At 42.8% G+C, this 15,764-nt stretch overlaps 1 protein-coding gene across 2 annotated transcripts; it reads left to right on the top strand.

Annotated features, from left to right (window-relative positions):
- The first annotated feature begins 147 nt into the window (after positions 1–147).
- On the top strand, positions 148–15,736 carry LOC121932976 (sulfotransferase 1C2-like). 2 transcript variants are annotated; one of them, XM_042472136.1, is made up of 9 exons: positions 148–276; positions 6,102–6,276; positions 6,411–6,539; positions 6,652–6,749; positions 9,640–9,766; positions 11,896–11,990; positions 13,184–13,364; positions 14,430–14,547; positions 15,650–15,736. In XM_042472136.1, exons 1-8 carry the CDS (start codon positions 259–261, stop codon positions 14,540–14,542), a joined length of 936 nt encoding a protein of 311 aa, XP_042328070.1. In that variant the 5' UTR covers positions 148–258; the 3' UTR covers positions 14,543–14,547; positions 15,650–15,736. The 2 variants fall into 2 exon arrangements, with proteins under 2 accessions (XP_042328070.1, XP_042328071.1); XM_042472137.1 differs by lacking the exons at positions 148–276; positions 15,650–15,736 and adding an exon at positions 5,813–5,983 and having other exon boundaries at positions 14,430–14,999.
- The last annotated feature ends 28 nt before the right edge of the window (positions 15,737–15,764 follow it).

Here is a 15,764-nt window from a genome sequence, read left to right as displayed (position 1 = left end):
AGTATCTTCCTCTAGTGCACTGCTGTCTTTCTGCCCATTCCAAACTTGCTCCTATACAGAGGAGCAAACAACAGCTCTTTAGAATTCACATAAGATTCTCTGCTGCTGATTGTGAGAGATGGAAATGAACAATCAAGGACAGTACATGTAACAATGCATGTTAAACATATCTCCACCTGAAAGGATATAACTATACAACCGCAGTCCCACCATTAAAACAACTTTGATCAAAATTGTTATCTTCAACCTCAAGCCTGAATGGCCCACGTCTACCCTGTGAGTTTCAGTTCTGTAGTTCCCTTCTAGACCACTATTACTGTATATTGGCTCTTGTGGAACACACAAGAAGCCTTCCAGCATGTCAGGGGGACCACTATATAAGTGTCATTCTGCTATACATCAACTTTATTCAGCAGGTGAATCTCTACTCCACCATTAGCTCCTGGTGTTGGGCACATCATAGTAGTTATGTGGGGAAGGCCAGAGGATAAAACGGATGCCAAGGGTCTGCATGTAATGACTGTTAGAGGGAAGTACATGTTCTTGGAACAAAGTTTCTAGTAGCTTCCATATAGAAGCCAACACACCACAATGAAACCCATGTAATGATACACTCCTTGTATTTCTGTCATATATACTATGTTCCAGGTTGAGTCTGAATTGTGGTCAAGATTGAAAATTCTCCTTTCAACATAACCCCATAGGGATGTATGTGGAGAGGGGTCTGTCCTCTAAGCGTCACCTCTGCCATTACCTGTATCCCATTCTGATGCCAGTTTTTATTTTCTCCATTCAGAGAATGAGAAAGTTCCATGTGTCTCTCTACATGGACAAGCCCCTGTCCCCATGTTTTCCTTTCTGGTGGGACTGCAAGTGATGCATAAAGAAAACCCCATTAGTTCCATCTGGAGGTGAACTGGAGGCTCCCTCCTTGCACTTCCATATGAAAGCTGTTGGTCCAGATTGAAGCCATCTCTGAGCCATATTAAGCTCATGAACCAAAGGCTCCCCTTCCCTCTATTAGTATGACCCATTAACAACAAGGCTGCTACCTCTCTGTTCTTCTTGTTCCCATTTATCCTGGTTAAGCAAATTCAAAGTTGATGTGAGGCTCCTCCTGATGCACAGGATAGTTACTAAGGGATAGTAAGACGTCAGCAAGAAATGAACGGCAGCTGTAGTGGTGAGTCCAAAGGCTAATTTTCTGTTTGTGGACCAATAAATCCAGTAAAATAAAAGGAAAGCAGCCAAAGGTCCACTTTTAGATTTTAAAAAAAGTGATGAGTTGTTAAACATGGGCAGCAACCTATCTTAAAGGTTAATTGTCCTGCCAAAGATTTCAGGACAGGCAATTCATACTTTAGGGGGAGAAAAAAAGATCCGTCTGCAAGGACCACAAAATTAATCTCGCGTGTGTCCTCAGTGCTGCATCCTCCCAATTCTTGCACTAGGCTGTGTCCATAGTGCACACTTGGCAGGTTGATACCACTTTAACTGCCATGGGACAATCCTATGGAGGCCTGGAATTTGTACTTTGCTGGGGTACATTGGAACCTCTGCCAGAGAACTCTGATGCTGTAGTTGTGGAGAGTACACTAGAGAACCCCACCAAACTACAAATCACAGAATTCAATAGGTTGCAGCATTGTGCTATAATTGTGCAGCATGGATACACCCCTAGGTAAACACAACAACTTTAGCCAAGCTATCAACCCATTTTCAGGTTTCATCCTGAAAGGACAGCCCAACCTGTGAAGATTGCAAAACAAAAACATCCACCCCTGTTGAAAGTGGATGCAGCAACCCAATACAGACCAAAATCCCATCTGGATAAAGTTTATTAAAGGAGGAGTAGAGCAGAAATATAGAGCCAGCTTGGTGTAATGATTTGAGCACTGGATTACAACTCGAGATCAGGGGTCAATTCCCTGCTCAGACATGGAAACCCAGTGGGTGACCTTGAACACTCTCAGCCCCAGCAAACCCTTAGGGTTGCCATTGTCAGAAATGACCTAAAGGCACACAATAAAACAGTAGGAGGACAAAAAAAGAGTATGTACAAACTTAAAAGGAAATTGGTGTAACTGAATCTAGAATGAGCAAGGCTGTTTCCACCTGAAGGTTGCCCAGTGCTACCTGTTCAAAGATGTTGGGCAACTAATCCATTGTTTTGTGCTGATTCTTTTCTGATAATGCAAAAATATGATTTGGGAAAATAAAAGAGCAGTACAAAGGAAAACAATATCATATAGCCCACTGCAAAATTCTGTGAAGGAGGCATAGCTAAATTCTCATCTGGAATTATTACCTCAAATCACTGATTCTAAAGAGAGAAAATTGGTTCGTGAGCCTGCCACAGTTGCTCAACCATAATGTAAATCTTTTCTGGTCAGCCTCTTTGACTTTAAAAGAGACAGTGGTTAGGACATGGTTTGCATAACATGAGCTCTGTTATTCCAGTGACTCTTGTGAAATGTTAAAATATGTCAGAACCTGTCCAGTTCAGGAATTTTTGAAAGCTGATTTTTTTATACTTTAAGAAAAATCTAAATATAATGTTGGTCCATAGTACAGTAAGGGGGGTTGCCAGACCCCCACATCAGATAGCTTGAGAAGTGCTGCTTTAAGTTAATAGAAGTGAGACTCTCCTTGTGACTTTCATAAGATATCAATAAACAGAAACACACATTTATCCTCAGAGGACTGCAGGGAATTCAGCAGAAGGTATCGAAGAGATGCCCAGTTGTAGCAGGTGAGAAATATCAACTAGGAGAACATATTCCTTGCTCTCTCACAAACCGATCCATGTTGATTCATGATGAAATAAATTCCAGGGGGAGGTGAGCAAGAGACAGATTAGGAAGAAAGGATATTAGAATCATAGAATCATAGAATCATAGAGTTGGAAGAGACCACAGGGGCCATCCAGTCCAACCCCCCGCCATGCAGGAAATCACAATCAAAGCATCCCCGACAGATGGCCATCCAGCCTCTGCTTGAAGACCTCCAAGGAAGGAGACTCCACTACACTCCGAGGGAGTTTGTTCCACTGTCGAACAGCCCTTACTGTCAGGAAGTTCCTCCTAATGTTGAGGTGGAATCTCTTTTCCTGCAGTTTGCATCCATTGTTCCGGGTCCTAGTCTCTGGAGCAGCAGAAAACAAGCTTGCTCCCTCCTCAATATGACATCCCTTCAAATATTTGAACAGGGCTATCATATCACCTCTTAACCTTCTTTTCTCCAGGCTAAACATCCCCAGCTCCCTAAGTCATTCCTCATAGGGCATGGTTTCCAGACCTTTCACCATTTTAGTTGCCCTCCTTTGGACACGCTCCAGTTTCTCAATGTCCTTTTTGAATTGTGGCGCCCAGAACTGGACACAATATTCCAGGTGGGGCCTGACCAGAGCAGAATAGAGTGGCACTATTACTTCCCTTGATCTAGACACTATACTTCTATTGATGCAGCCTAAAATCGCATTGGCCTTGTTAGCTGCCGCATCGCACTGTTGACTCATGTTCAACTTGTGGTCTACTTGGACTCCTAGATCCCTTTCACATGTTGTCTCCTTTAGCCAGGTGTCCCCCATCCTATATCTGTGCATTTCATTTTTTCGCCCTAAGTGCAGTACCTTACATTTCTCCCTGTTGAAGTTCATTCTGTTTGCTGTGGCCCAGCTTTCTAGTCTATTCAGGTCATTTTGAATGTTGATCCTGTCCTCTGGAGTATTAGCAATTCCTCCTAATTTGGTGTCATCTGCAAATTTGATAAGTATTCCCCCAATTTTTTCCTCCAAGTCATTGATAAAGATGTTGAACAGTACAGTACTGGGCCCAGGACAGAGCCCTGTGGGACCCCACTGGTTACTTCTCTCCAGGATGAAAAGGTGCCATTGTTGAGCACCCTTTGGGTTCGGCCGGTCAACCAATTACAAATCCACTTAACAGTTGCCTTGTCCAGCCCACATTTTACAAGCTTGTTTGTGAGAATGTCATGGGGAACCCTGTCAAAGGCCTTACTGAAATCAAGATATACTATATCCACAGCATTCCCTTCATCTACCAAGCTGGTAATTTTATCAAAGAAAGAGATTAGATTTGTCTGGCATGACTTGTTTCTCTGAAACCCATGTTGACTTTTTGTGATTATGGCATTGGCTTCTAGATGTTCACAGACTCTCTGTTTAATGATCTGCTCCAGAATCTTTCCTAGTACTGATGTCAGACTAACTAGACGATAATTGTTGGGATCCTCTTTTTTCCCCTTTTTGAAGATGGGGACAACGTTTGCCCTTCGCCAGTCTGCTGGGATCTCTCCTGTTTTCCAGGAGTTTTCAAATATGATTGCTAATGGCTCCGATATTACTTTTGCCAGTTCTTTTAATACCCTTGGATGGAGTTCATCTGGTCCCGGAGACTTAAATTCATTTAGATTAACAAGGTGTTCCTCTACTATCTCTTTACTTATTCTGTGCTGGAATTCCCCTATTCTGTCCTCTGCTCCATTATCCTCAGGTTGAGCACCCTTTGCCTTTTCTGAGAAGACTGAGGCAAAGAAAGTGTTGAGTAATTCTGCCTTTTCTCTGTCCTCTGTTAGCATTTTGCCATCTTCTGCACGCAGTGACCCTACTGTTTCCTTCTTCTTCCTTTTGCTGCGGACATATCCAAAAAAGCCCTTTTTGTTGTTCTTAACCTCTCTAGCAAGCCTGAGTTCATTCTGCGCTTTAGCTTTTCTGACCTTATCTCTACACATGCTAGCTATTTGTTTGAATTCCTCTTTGGTGATTTCCCCCTTTTTCCATTTCTTATACATGTTCCTTTTCAAATTTAGCTGAGCTGAAAGTTCCTTGGTCATCCATCCTGGGTTCTTGCAACACCTCCCATTTTTCTTTCTCACTGGAACTGTTTTAATTTGTGCCTTTAGTATCTCCTTTTTTAGAAACTCCCATCCATCTTGAACTCCCTTCTCTTTTAGTATTCCTGACCATGGGATCGCCCCCAGTATTTCTCTAAGTTTACTGAAATCCGCTCTCCTGAAGTCTAGAATGCGTGTCTGACTCTGCCTGGCTTCTCCTTTCCACTGTATAACAAACTCCAGGAGAACATGGTCACTTCCACCTAAGGATCCCACCACTTGCACTTCATTAACCAAGTCATCCTTGTTGGTTAGAATCAGATCTAAAATAGCTGATCCCCTTGTTGCGTCTTCCACCTTTTGGACCATGAAATTGTCTCCAAGGCAAGTGAGGAATTTACTAGACCTTGAGGATTTGGCTGAGTTTGACTTCCAACAAATATCAGTGTAGTTGAAGTCACCCATCACTACTACATCTCTCCTTTCTGAGTGTGTGGTCATCTGTTCTAGAAAGGCATCATCCAATTCCTCCGTCTGACTTGGGGGTCTGTAGTAGACTCCCACCATAACATCCTTGTTGTTTCCCTGCCCTTTAATTTTTATCCAGATGCTCTCCACCTGGCTTCCAGGATTGATGTCCTGGATCTCTTCACTGGTGTAAATGTCCCTGACATATAGGGCTATTCCTCCTCCTTTTCTGTTTGGCCTGTTTCTCTTGAAAAGGTTATACCCCCCTATTTCCATATTCCAATCATGAGACTCATCCCACCAGGTTTCAGTGATGCCTATTATATCATATTTACTTTGTTGTACTAGGAGTTGAAATTCATCTTGCTTATTTCCCATGCTCTGTGCATTATTAAGTGAACCAGCTCCTTTCACTCAGCGTCACTACACAAACATACACAGGTTTAATCCAACCAGAAAAGTCAGTTCACAGAGCACTCTGGCTGGTGTCCACTCTTTGCGTGTGAGAAATATGAACCAGAGGCTCACACAGACGTCCTACTCAGTCATAAATGAACACGCCCCTCCAAAGTGCTAGGCTTTGTACAATACTCCAGGAAGCAAGAGGGAGAAGTAGAAGCCCAGAAAGATCGACAGTCTACAGAGAGAGTAAAGCTGACTGGTGGGTATAGCATGCTACTCATGGGACCAAACATGTTGCTGGAGAGAGTAGGGCAGAGGCACTGTAAGATCACAGAGAGCACCACTCATTCACATTATTCATTCTGCTGCATTTCCAGGAGATGGATCCAGACTCAGTGCGAGAAGATGTGGAAGCAAATTTCATCAAGCGCTTAGAGCCAGTAGAGATGGAGGGTGTCCCATTGCTTAGTGACACTGTAAAGAACTGGGCTGAAATAAAACGATTCCAAGCTCGGCCTGATGATCTACTCCTTTGCACCTACCCCAAAGCAGGTAAATGTATGGGAGTGGAGAAATGTGGGGTGTTTGCAGAGCTCTGAGGAGAAGAGCAGTGGAGTTGGGGTATTCAGGGCCACTGGATAAAGGCTGGATTCTTCAAACAATTACCCACCCTTATCTTCTGCCAGGAACCACTTGGATCCAAGAAATTGTGGACATGATCCAGCAGCGAGGTGATGCCCAGAAATGTGCTCGGGCTCCTCTGTACCAGCGGAGTCCCTACTTGGAAATGTTCCCTCCAAAACCCCTGCCTTCAGGTGAAAATGGGGTACTGGTTAGGGGAATGGAGGGAGGAAAGGGAAGGTTCCTCATTCAGTGTGAATGAAGCCTTGCTGAGTGTGAAGCTAAAAGTCTCTCCTGGTTTTGCAGGCTTGGAAGAGGCAGAAGCAATGCCCTCCCCACGGACAATCAAAACCCATTTCCCAGTCCAGCTCCTGCCACCTTCCTTCTGGGAACAGAATTGCAAGGTCAGGAGAATTGCTGAAGTGGGAGGTTGGTTCATGGTCAAGGCTTGATCTGAAGGTTTTAGAACCTGGAAAATATGACACTACAATGAAAGGAAAGGCTGGGGCTACTGTTTATGCTGAATCTGTGCAGACTCTCAGGCAAGAGACCACAAGGGCCATCCAGCCCACCCCTGCCATGCAGGAACGCTCAATCGCATATGCTTTGATTGAGACTTTCTGCATGGCAAGGGGTTGGACTGGATGGCCCTTATGGTCTTTTCCAACTCTATGATTCTGTGATTCTTCCTGACTTGCTCCTGTCAACAGAGATGGTGGCCTCCCATGGCCTCATCTTAGTGATGGTTGAGGATCAACAGAGGGATATCAGGGTTTTTAGTTTTTAATTGTTGTTTTTATGCTTCGATATTGTGTTTTTAATATGTTATACTGTTTAATACTGTCTTAAGGGGGGGGAGGGATAATGTGTTTTTAATTGTTATACTTTATATTTTACTGTTGTCAACCGACCGGATTGGTTTGCCATAGGGCGGTATACAAATAATAATAATAATAATAATAATAATAATAATAATAATAATAATAACCTGATTAAGGAAAAAGAGATTCACTTTTGACACAAGTGGTTTGCTTGCTTTAGTTGGCCCTCTGTATCAACAGATGCTTTATCCGTGTATTCAATCACCCATGGCTTGAAAATATTTTACAAATTATAATTTCCAAAAAGCAAACCTTGGTTTTGTCATTTTATATAAGAGACACCAATTTACTGTGCCGTTGTATTTAATGGGACTTGAGCATCCACAGACTTTGGTATCCACGTGGGATCCTGGAACCAAAGCCCTGCAGACACCAAGGGCACACTGTACTTTCAGTGATTGCCCCAGTCAGTGTACCACTGCTACTCTGGGACTTCTCCTGTCCACTACAAAGCTCTATAGTTGAGTCCAAACTTAGAACTACTCAGTTCCCTGTAACATCTTGGGCCCTTTCACACTTCACAGTGATAGCACTATGATTCCACTTTCACTGCCTGGGTGCACCCTGTGGAAACCTAGGGTTTGTAGTTTGGTGAGACACTAGAGTGGAATCATAGTGCTAAAACTGTGTAGTGTTAAAGGGCTCCTTCTCTCACAAATAAGCTTACAACTGTGAGTTGGGTTCCTGCTATATAATTGCTCACTTCTTCATGTTGCCATTTCATTTTTTGACCACAGTCAAAATGCCAGTGTGTGTCTGTCTCTCTGTGTGTAACAATAACTTCACAAACAGAAGTGAATTAAAAGGCTGAAGTTTACTTTGTGTCCAGAAACATGTGGTTTCAGATTAGCAATTCTTTATACGTTACTGTTATTCGGATAAGTGCCTGTTTACTTAACCCATCTCAGGACTGAGCACACTAGCCATAAAGGTGGGCCTGGGGGCAAATTCAGGGTGTGTTGTCCACATGACACACACCCTGACTCTGCTCCCAGGGCGGTGTGATCATGCTATACGCTGCTCCACACAGTGCGTGGTGTCACAGCACTCCTCTGGTGCTGCGTTCACATGATGTAGCACAAAAGGAGTGTGTTAAAGCCACGGTGCTGCTGCTATCATGCCCTTTATAGGGCGCAAAAAGGAGCCACTTTTTGTGGCTCCATTTTGCACCCTGGAAAGGCCAAATTGGAGCCACTGTGTTCGGTTGCTGCAACCCCAGTCTAGCCCAGCTGGACGTGGTTGCAGGCCACCCCTTAGGGGCGGTCTGCACAGTCTCTTAGTCTGTTTTGATTCCACCCTCACCATCTAACCAAAGCAGCACACTGTGCTGACTCTAATCTCCCTAACATCCAGCCCTTACAACAACCCCACTACAACTTTCACACATACCAGCTTTCAATCCTCCTTTTCAAACCCTCAGTCAATCAACAGTCACGTCCAACGCACTATCATCTCTTTCAACTGACCAATTGCCATAAACTTACAAACACATTTATGCAACATCATAGGACATAATACATTGACAATAATATTTATATAAACTGCAGAAAGTCACATTGAGTAAAGCCAGTATCCTATTATTTAGTCCCCACTCAGCTGATGAATACTGAGTCAATACATAGGTAAGTTCCATTGATTCAGTGGTCTACTCTAGTGGGGGACTAACAGAGGATTTAGGCCTGAGTGCCTAATTTCTTCCAGATTTCATCACAGAGCCTATTTGTAATTCCAGGATTATTGTTGTTGTTCTGTACTTTCAAGTCGTTTCTGATTTATGGCAATGGTAACTCAAACCTGACACTAGGTTTTCTTGGCAAGATTTGTTCAGAGGGGGTTTGCCTTTGCCCTTCTATGAGGCTGAGAGAGTGTGACTTGCCCAAGGTCACCCAGGTGGTCCATATGGCTCTCCATAGTCATAACCCAATGCTCAAATTGTCCAATACTCTAACATAACATTGGTTCTGTAATTCCAGGATAACTAATATACAATAAGTGACTCTCAGCAAAGTGCCTTTCCCTCATTATTACCGCATCTCCTCTCCTAATGGGCATGTCTGATCAGAGTAGGAGCTTTCCTGGTACTTTTGAACCCTGGAAATCCCCTTCTCCCATCCCATGGTACTATAATCCAGACCCATTTAAGTGAAAGTTAGTCCCATTGAACTCAATTGAGGTTTATTCAAAAATGGGCTGACATGAATCAGAAGATGTTTCGTGGGGTATTAAAAGCCTTGGTAGCCTCCTCCAACTTGTCCCCCCTCCTCTATGTTTTAAAGTGTAACTCCCATCATCCTGATTTAGTGGGATGTTGATACTGGCTGTGTGGAGTTGTACCCCAGTAAACCAGGAGGACACCAGATTTGGGTCCCCTGGGCTGGGTTCTCTGTTTTTTATTATTATTTTCTTTCCACAGATCATTTATGTAGCCAGGAACATCAAGGACAATGCTGTCTCCTTCTTCCATTTCCATCGCATGAACATGGGGTTGCCAGAGCCAGGACAGTGGGATGATTTTCTGAAGAATTTTATTGCTGGCAAGGGTAAGTGGTGAAGAAGCCAAAGAGAAAATGAGAGAACTTGTACAGATACCTAACTGTGGGAGGGAAAGGCAGCACCTCTGGCTAACTAAGGGTTTGTCTTCTTGTTGTTATATGCCTCCAAGTTATTTTTTTACTCATAGTGACCCTAAGGTGAGCCTATCATGGTTTTTTCATGGCAAGTTTCTTCAGAGGCTGACAGAGTATGACTTACCTAAGGTCACTCAGTGGGTTTTTATGCTCCAACAGAGATTTGAGCTCTTGGCTCCAGAGTCATAGTCCACTGCTCAAACCACTATACCATGTCTACACTCTTAAACAAAACCCACTCTTCAAATGGGTGGCGATCTGGACACATGATTTTGGACCTATTCATGGTGGATGTGCAATTTTTAAATCCTACAAGGCTTTAACCCACAAGGGGGGAAAATCTTGATTTTCTCCAGAATTTCTTGAAAAATTCAGATGAGGGGATGTATGTCTGGTGTATTTGCAATTGTGGCAGAGGGAAGAAATGGTGGTGGTTGGTCGCTGAGAATATGGAAAACCCAGGACTCATTTGGATTTGATGATAAATGTAGACATTCTCATAGTGAACAGTTTAGGGCTAACAAAAATCCCATGATGACAAAGGCAATGATGTGAACTTACCAGATTCTTTCTTACAACAATGCAGACATAGGTTCCCATTTCCCATCTTTTCCTTCTTTTGCACAAAAGTTCAAAGCAGAGGTCAGTGGACTGAATCAGGACCTATGAGGATATGCCCTTGCACCCCAAAATAAACACTGAGCTACCTCATGCCATATATCTCTGTGAATGGCAGGCTGTCCTCTTCAAGATGAATAGAAGGTCTCCATGCCTTTATTCTTGCAAAATGTGCCGTAGTGTGTGATGACACCAGAAATGGATTGCAAATATGGACATGGCATTTGCAATGATTTGGTAAAGGATAGAGTCCTCCAGGTCAAAGTCCTCTGCTGTATGAAACAAAAGGCTCGTCCAAACTGGGCAAAAATCTTGGGATGTGGCCAGACTCATCACTGTAGCAACCACATTTTTTGAAGATCCAAACTGCCCCAGTCCTCTCAGGGTGCTTTTGAGGTTCCAGCCATGACTTTTTGCACTCAGGGTAGAAGGAGACTCTTCTGAGGATCTGCTGAGACAGGCAATAGCAGGGGGTGGTGGGTAAATTTTCCATCTGCATAAGCTTCCTTATCATGGACCTTACCCTACTTCTGGGCAGTCCCTGCTGATGACAACATGAAGTGTGCCCATTTGCACCTTCCCTTAGTATTATGTTTGCATGCTTGACATCCAGGGAGGGAAGAACTTGTGTTTAATGCTACACATAGAACATTACTGCATCTGTCTTTTAAACCACAATTATACCAGGAAAGAAGCAGCTTATGCAATACTTATCACACAACAGTGCCTTCAACCTATAGCTGCTCTGTTCCCGACTCATCCCTTTTCATTGACAAGAGAAACCCATCAGTGACCTGGCAATCGTGCAATTCCCCAGGTGTGAAGCATCTCTCCCAGGGCAGTTGTATAATTGCCAGACATGTGGTGTCAGTATCCTTTCTTTCTCCATTCCTTCACCCCTGCCCTTTGCTATTCCCAAGCAACCTGATTACCTTTCTTTATTTTTTTTATTTTTTTTCTTTATTTTTTAAAACTTCAATCTTAGTAGAAGAGCTCCAAAATTGCATGAAAAAGTGGATTAAAAAATAACCTAAAGGGAGGCTTAGCAGGGCATAACAAAAGAAGGCAGGGTTAAGGTAGAGTAGGAATAGAGCACCATGAGGGAAGTAGCCTCAGTCACGCAAATGAGAAGATGTGTATTGATGGCTTGCTTCTTTACAAGCAGTATGTTCTTATTAGCGTGAACAGGACTCATGTAGTCCTTAATTTGAGTGCAGGACATGGTAAGCAATAATGCTGCTCCCACATAATAGGGGAAAAAAACCATCCCAAGGAAATGAACTATGTAGGTACAAGTTGGAAGTAGTAAACAACATCAGCATTGATTTCAGGCATTCTTTCTACAAACAATTATGGCTTGGGAAAATGGCCGAGGTAGATCTGACTCCTACATTTTACTTTCTACCTATTGTATTTCTTTGCAGTCACTTATGGCTCCTGGTTTGATCACGTTTGTGGTTGGTGGGAGGCTAAGAACCATTACCCAGTTCTATATCTCTTCTATGAAGATATTAAAGAAGTAAGTACTGCCTCTCACTGACACACCCACACTTATAGCAAGGTTGTACTTTCCCTGAAAAGGAGCACAAGATCTGAGAACCAGAAATGCTCCAGGCACCTATCACCATTGTCCCAATAGATCCAACAAACTAAGGTGAACTATTTTAGAGCAGTCAGGATAAATCCTCACAATATAAAATGTATTTCACAGGGGGCTGGGAGGGGTTAATTCTTATAAATCCCTGGGTTACGCTATATTTGTATCCTGAAATTACTGTACGCAACACCAGCTTCTCAGGTTAGAGGCCATGAAATCATCTCAGGAAGGAGCAAGGAAGACGTTTTTCAAATATAAAAGCCTTAGCATTTGTAATTCTAAGGTGTCTACCTGAGAAAGTTAAGAGAGAACAATCTTCAGGAGAGATTGGTTTTTTTTGGACTGCAAGCTCCCTGAATGACAGAGATAGTGTAGCCAATACATATGCTGGTTAGGGGATACTGGGAGATGTGGCCTAAAAATTAGTAATTTTCCCACTTTCTGAGCAGGAGGATGTGAACCCATCAGGCTGGCCACTATCCGGCTTGCAGGATGCTGAATTGGATTGCCCTGGTCCATCAGGATTGGTTATATGTTCTTAGAAGCTACTATGAGATAATGAGAAAATAGAAAATCCCTAACCTACTAGTGTCAAATTCATATAAGTATTAAATATCAGGAAAATCCTTCTTTAGGGGGAAGGACACATCCCATACTCACAAGCTTCTTCTTCCTTGGATACACACACAGTAGTTTGTGGAAGAATGATGGTGTTGGATTTTTTCCTCAATTCACTCATTTGCACTCAGAGAAGCTAACGCTGTTTTATAAAACATCATCAAAACCCATGTATCCCAATCCAACTCACCAACCCGACACGAATGAAATCTACCAATTATTTTACGGAGCATGTCTGCAATCCCATGTATAGACACCTTGGAGTAAGGTCCATCAGACTCAGTGCTGCTACTTGTAACTGCTCTTACAAGAAGCTCACCTCTTAAAACCAGTTGTACTGTATTTTGACAATTGTGAGAAGACAAACAGGAAAAGAGACTGTTCTCTTCGTGCTAGATTTCAGTAATCTAATACTGTCCCTCAACAAGTAGAACTGGATGCCCATTGCCTGATTTACCTTGCTTCTTATTTTTAAAAAATGCTGTGTTTCTTCCCAGGATCCAGCTCGGGAAATCCAGAAAGTAGCCCAATTCTTGGGCATAGAGCTTCCAGAATCAGTCCTGAAAAAGATCGTGCAGCAGACAACATTTGAGAGTATGAAAGAAAACCCAATGACAAATTACAGTACTGTGCCTTCCTCTATCTTGGACCAAAGTGTATCACCCTTCTTGAGAAAAGGTGTGTATGTGTGTGAGTGAGTGGGGAGGACAAGATCCTACCACATCTGATCAGCATACTTGCCAAATGTCCCAATTTGGCAAGAACAGTCCAGATTAATCCCCCGTTGTCCCACTTTGTCAGCAGCTTTTAAATTGTCTCAGATTGTCTCTTTGTCCCCAATTTACTTCAGTTGCTGTAAACTGAATTCAAAGTGCAAAAGTACAGTCAGCCCTCCATTTTTGCAGGGGATCCGTTCTGCCCTCCCCCCTGCGAGAATGGAGACTCGTCCATATTTAAGCCTCATAGGCTTGAATGGGGCGCATGCGTGCCATTGGAAACAGCAGGGGTCGCCCCTCCATGAATATTTGAGGATGCAGACTCCAGATACGTGAGTTAGGAGGGGCGATTGTACTTTGCATTCAGTTTACTCCATCAGGCCAAGGAGAGGGAGCTGAACCTTGCCCTTCCTTGCAGACAGAGGCAAAAACAAACTGCTGCAGCCTGTCCTAGGCTAGGTGTTCTTCCTCACTGATAACTTTTGCCATCTTGACCAAACTTGGATGTTGCTTGATCATACATGGTCTAGGTTTCGTCCGTGAAATGTTGGAGAGTATCAGGCTCTTGGCTTGTGTGAAAATGTGCCAAACACGCATCCAAAACCTGGTTTGTGATTCTGTCCCGTGAAAAGTACAACAAACCAGTGCCCCAGTTCAGAATAGGAAGTGACATACAACTAAAAAGCTGTTTAGCGTGTCTCAGTGATGGAATGAAATAAAATAGGAACCAAATGGCTGCCTGCTGATGAGGAATCATTCCATGTGAAATAGCCATTCCCTAGTACAGGCAGAGCAAAAATGTGATCGGAATCACTTGTGCAAAATGTTTTTCAAAATCCTCTGCCAAGCAACTTTGCCTCTGTAGTAACTGTGCAGAGAACTCCTAGGTCACTTCCTCAGCAAAAGAAAAGGATTCCCTAATTAACAAGCTTTAGAAATTTGGATATTTGCTGGGTTGGAACAGCAAGAAAGGAGGATTGGAGACTGTATTGCTGAGAACAATGTCTCTTGTTTTCCCTATTTGCAGGTACTGTAGGGGACTGGAAGGAGCATTTCACAGTGGCTCAAAGTGAATGGACAGATGACATCTGTACCCAGAAACTTAGGGGAACCAGCCTGAGCTTCCGCACACAAATCTAAGGACATGTCTGCCTCTCTTGTCGAGATTTTTTTCCCCACCATGATGTGCCTAAGGATTTCTTCTCAAGTAAAGAAAAAGAAGCCATATATCTATAAACAACATCCATTCAAACATATTGAAGGCAGGGGAATAGCACCATGTGAACTGAGCTTGCCTAGTGACCTTCGAATGGTGACTGACCATTGGCTAGGCTTGGAATGTTGCAGGACCCAACATTACAATATTTTGTTGCAGTTCCCACTTATTCACTGCATTTTCAAATATCAAAACACCTTTTTGTCATCATGATGTTGCAAGAATTCAGTAGTATTGAGAATAGTCCTTACATTATTCCTTAATCATCTTTTTGCCCCCCCCCCCAAAAAATACTCTGATCGTCAAATATATTCTGAGAAATGTGTCTTTCCAATCTGCTTTTAATGACTTATAATGGTAATAAATGACTAATAGTAATTATTTAGTAGTGAGATAGGTTTATAATTCCTTATTAATGTCTCATCTGTGTTTTCTTTATGAATCACAGGTCCAAAACACACTGCACAAATAATGTAATTTGAGACCACTTTGACTGCCCTGGCTCAATGCTAGGAAATCCTGGGAATTCTAGTTTATTTTGGCCCCAGGGTTCTCTGACTGAGAAGGCTAAATGTCTCACAAAACTACAGTTCCCAGAGTTTCCTAGCATTGAGCCAGGGCAGTTAAAAGAGATCTCAAACTGGATGATTTCTGCAGTGTGTTTTGGACCATTGTAATATAAGCATTTCTCCAAGAATCTGGCAGCCAGCCCTTTTCCAATAACTCGTCACACACCATTTTTAATGGCTGGAGCAACTCATCTTCCAATTTCTTTTAACATGTTGATGGTAGTCCATCTGGGCCTGGCACTTTTTCAGATTTAATACTTTTAATCACTTCAGTATGTTCCATAGTTGTCACAGATCCATTCAGGCCTTGCTTTTGTTCCAAGCACAATTTGCCCAACTGGAGTTTATTTAAATAATCTTCCATATCTACAGATGGGGGATATCATTGACAGGATCCTTTGTAAAATCCTGCACTGGAGGCAAGACAATAGTGAGATAAAGGCCTCATCTGGACTTTCTCCACCTGAGTGTTGTGGGCAGTAATGATTTGTGAATGTTTATATCTCAGCAATAAACAGTGCTGCAGAGGGTTCTCTACTGTAAATGGAAGAAACTGACCTTTATCATCAAACAAGAA

Source organism: Sceloporus undulatus, chromosome 6 (assembly GCF_019175285.1).
Source record: "Sceloporus undulatus isolate JIND9_A2432 ecotype Alabama chromosome 6, SceUnd_v1.1, whole genome shotgun sequence".
NCBI classification, from domain to species: domain Eukaryota; kingdom Metazoa; phylum Chordata; class Lepidosauria; order Squamata; family Phrynosomatidae; genus Sceloporus; species Sceloporus undulatus.
This window is presented reverse-complemented; position numbering and strand designations above follow the sequence as displayed.

Bases quoted from the DNA above. Each gene is read 5' to 3' on its own strand.
- LOC121932976 (XM_042472136.1), top strand. The intron at 6,540-6,651 runs GTGAAAATGGGG...CTGGTTTTGCAG, and splicing joins TCCAAAACCCCTGCCTTCAG to GCTTGGAAGAGGCAGAAGCA. The intron at 6,750-9,639 runs GTCAGGAGAATT...TTCTTTCCACAG, and splicing joins TCTGGGAACAGAATTGCAAG to ATCATTTATGTAGCCAGGAA.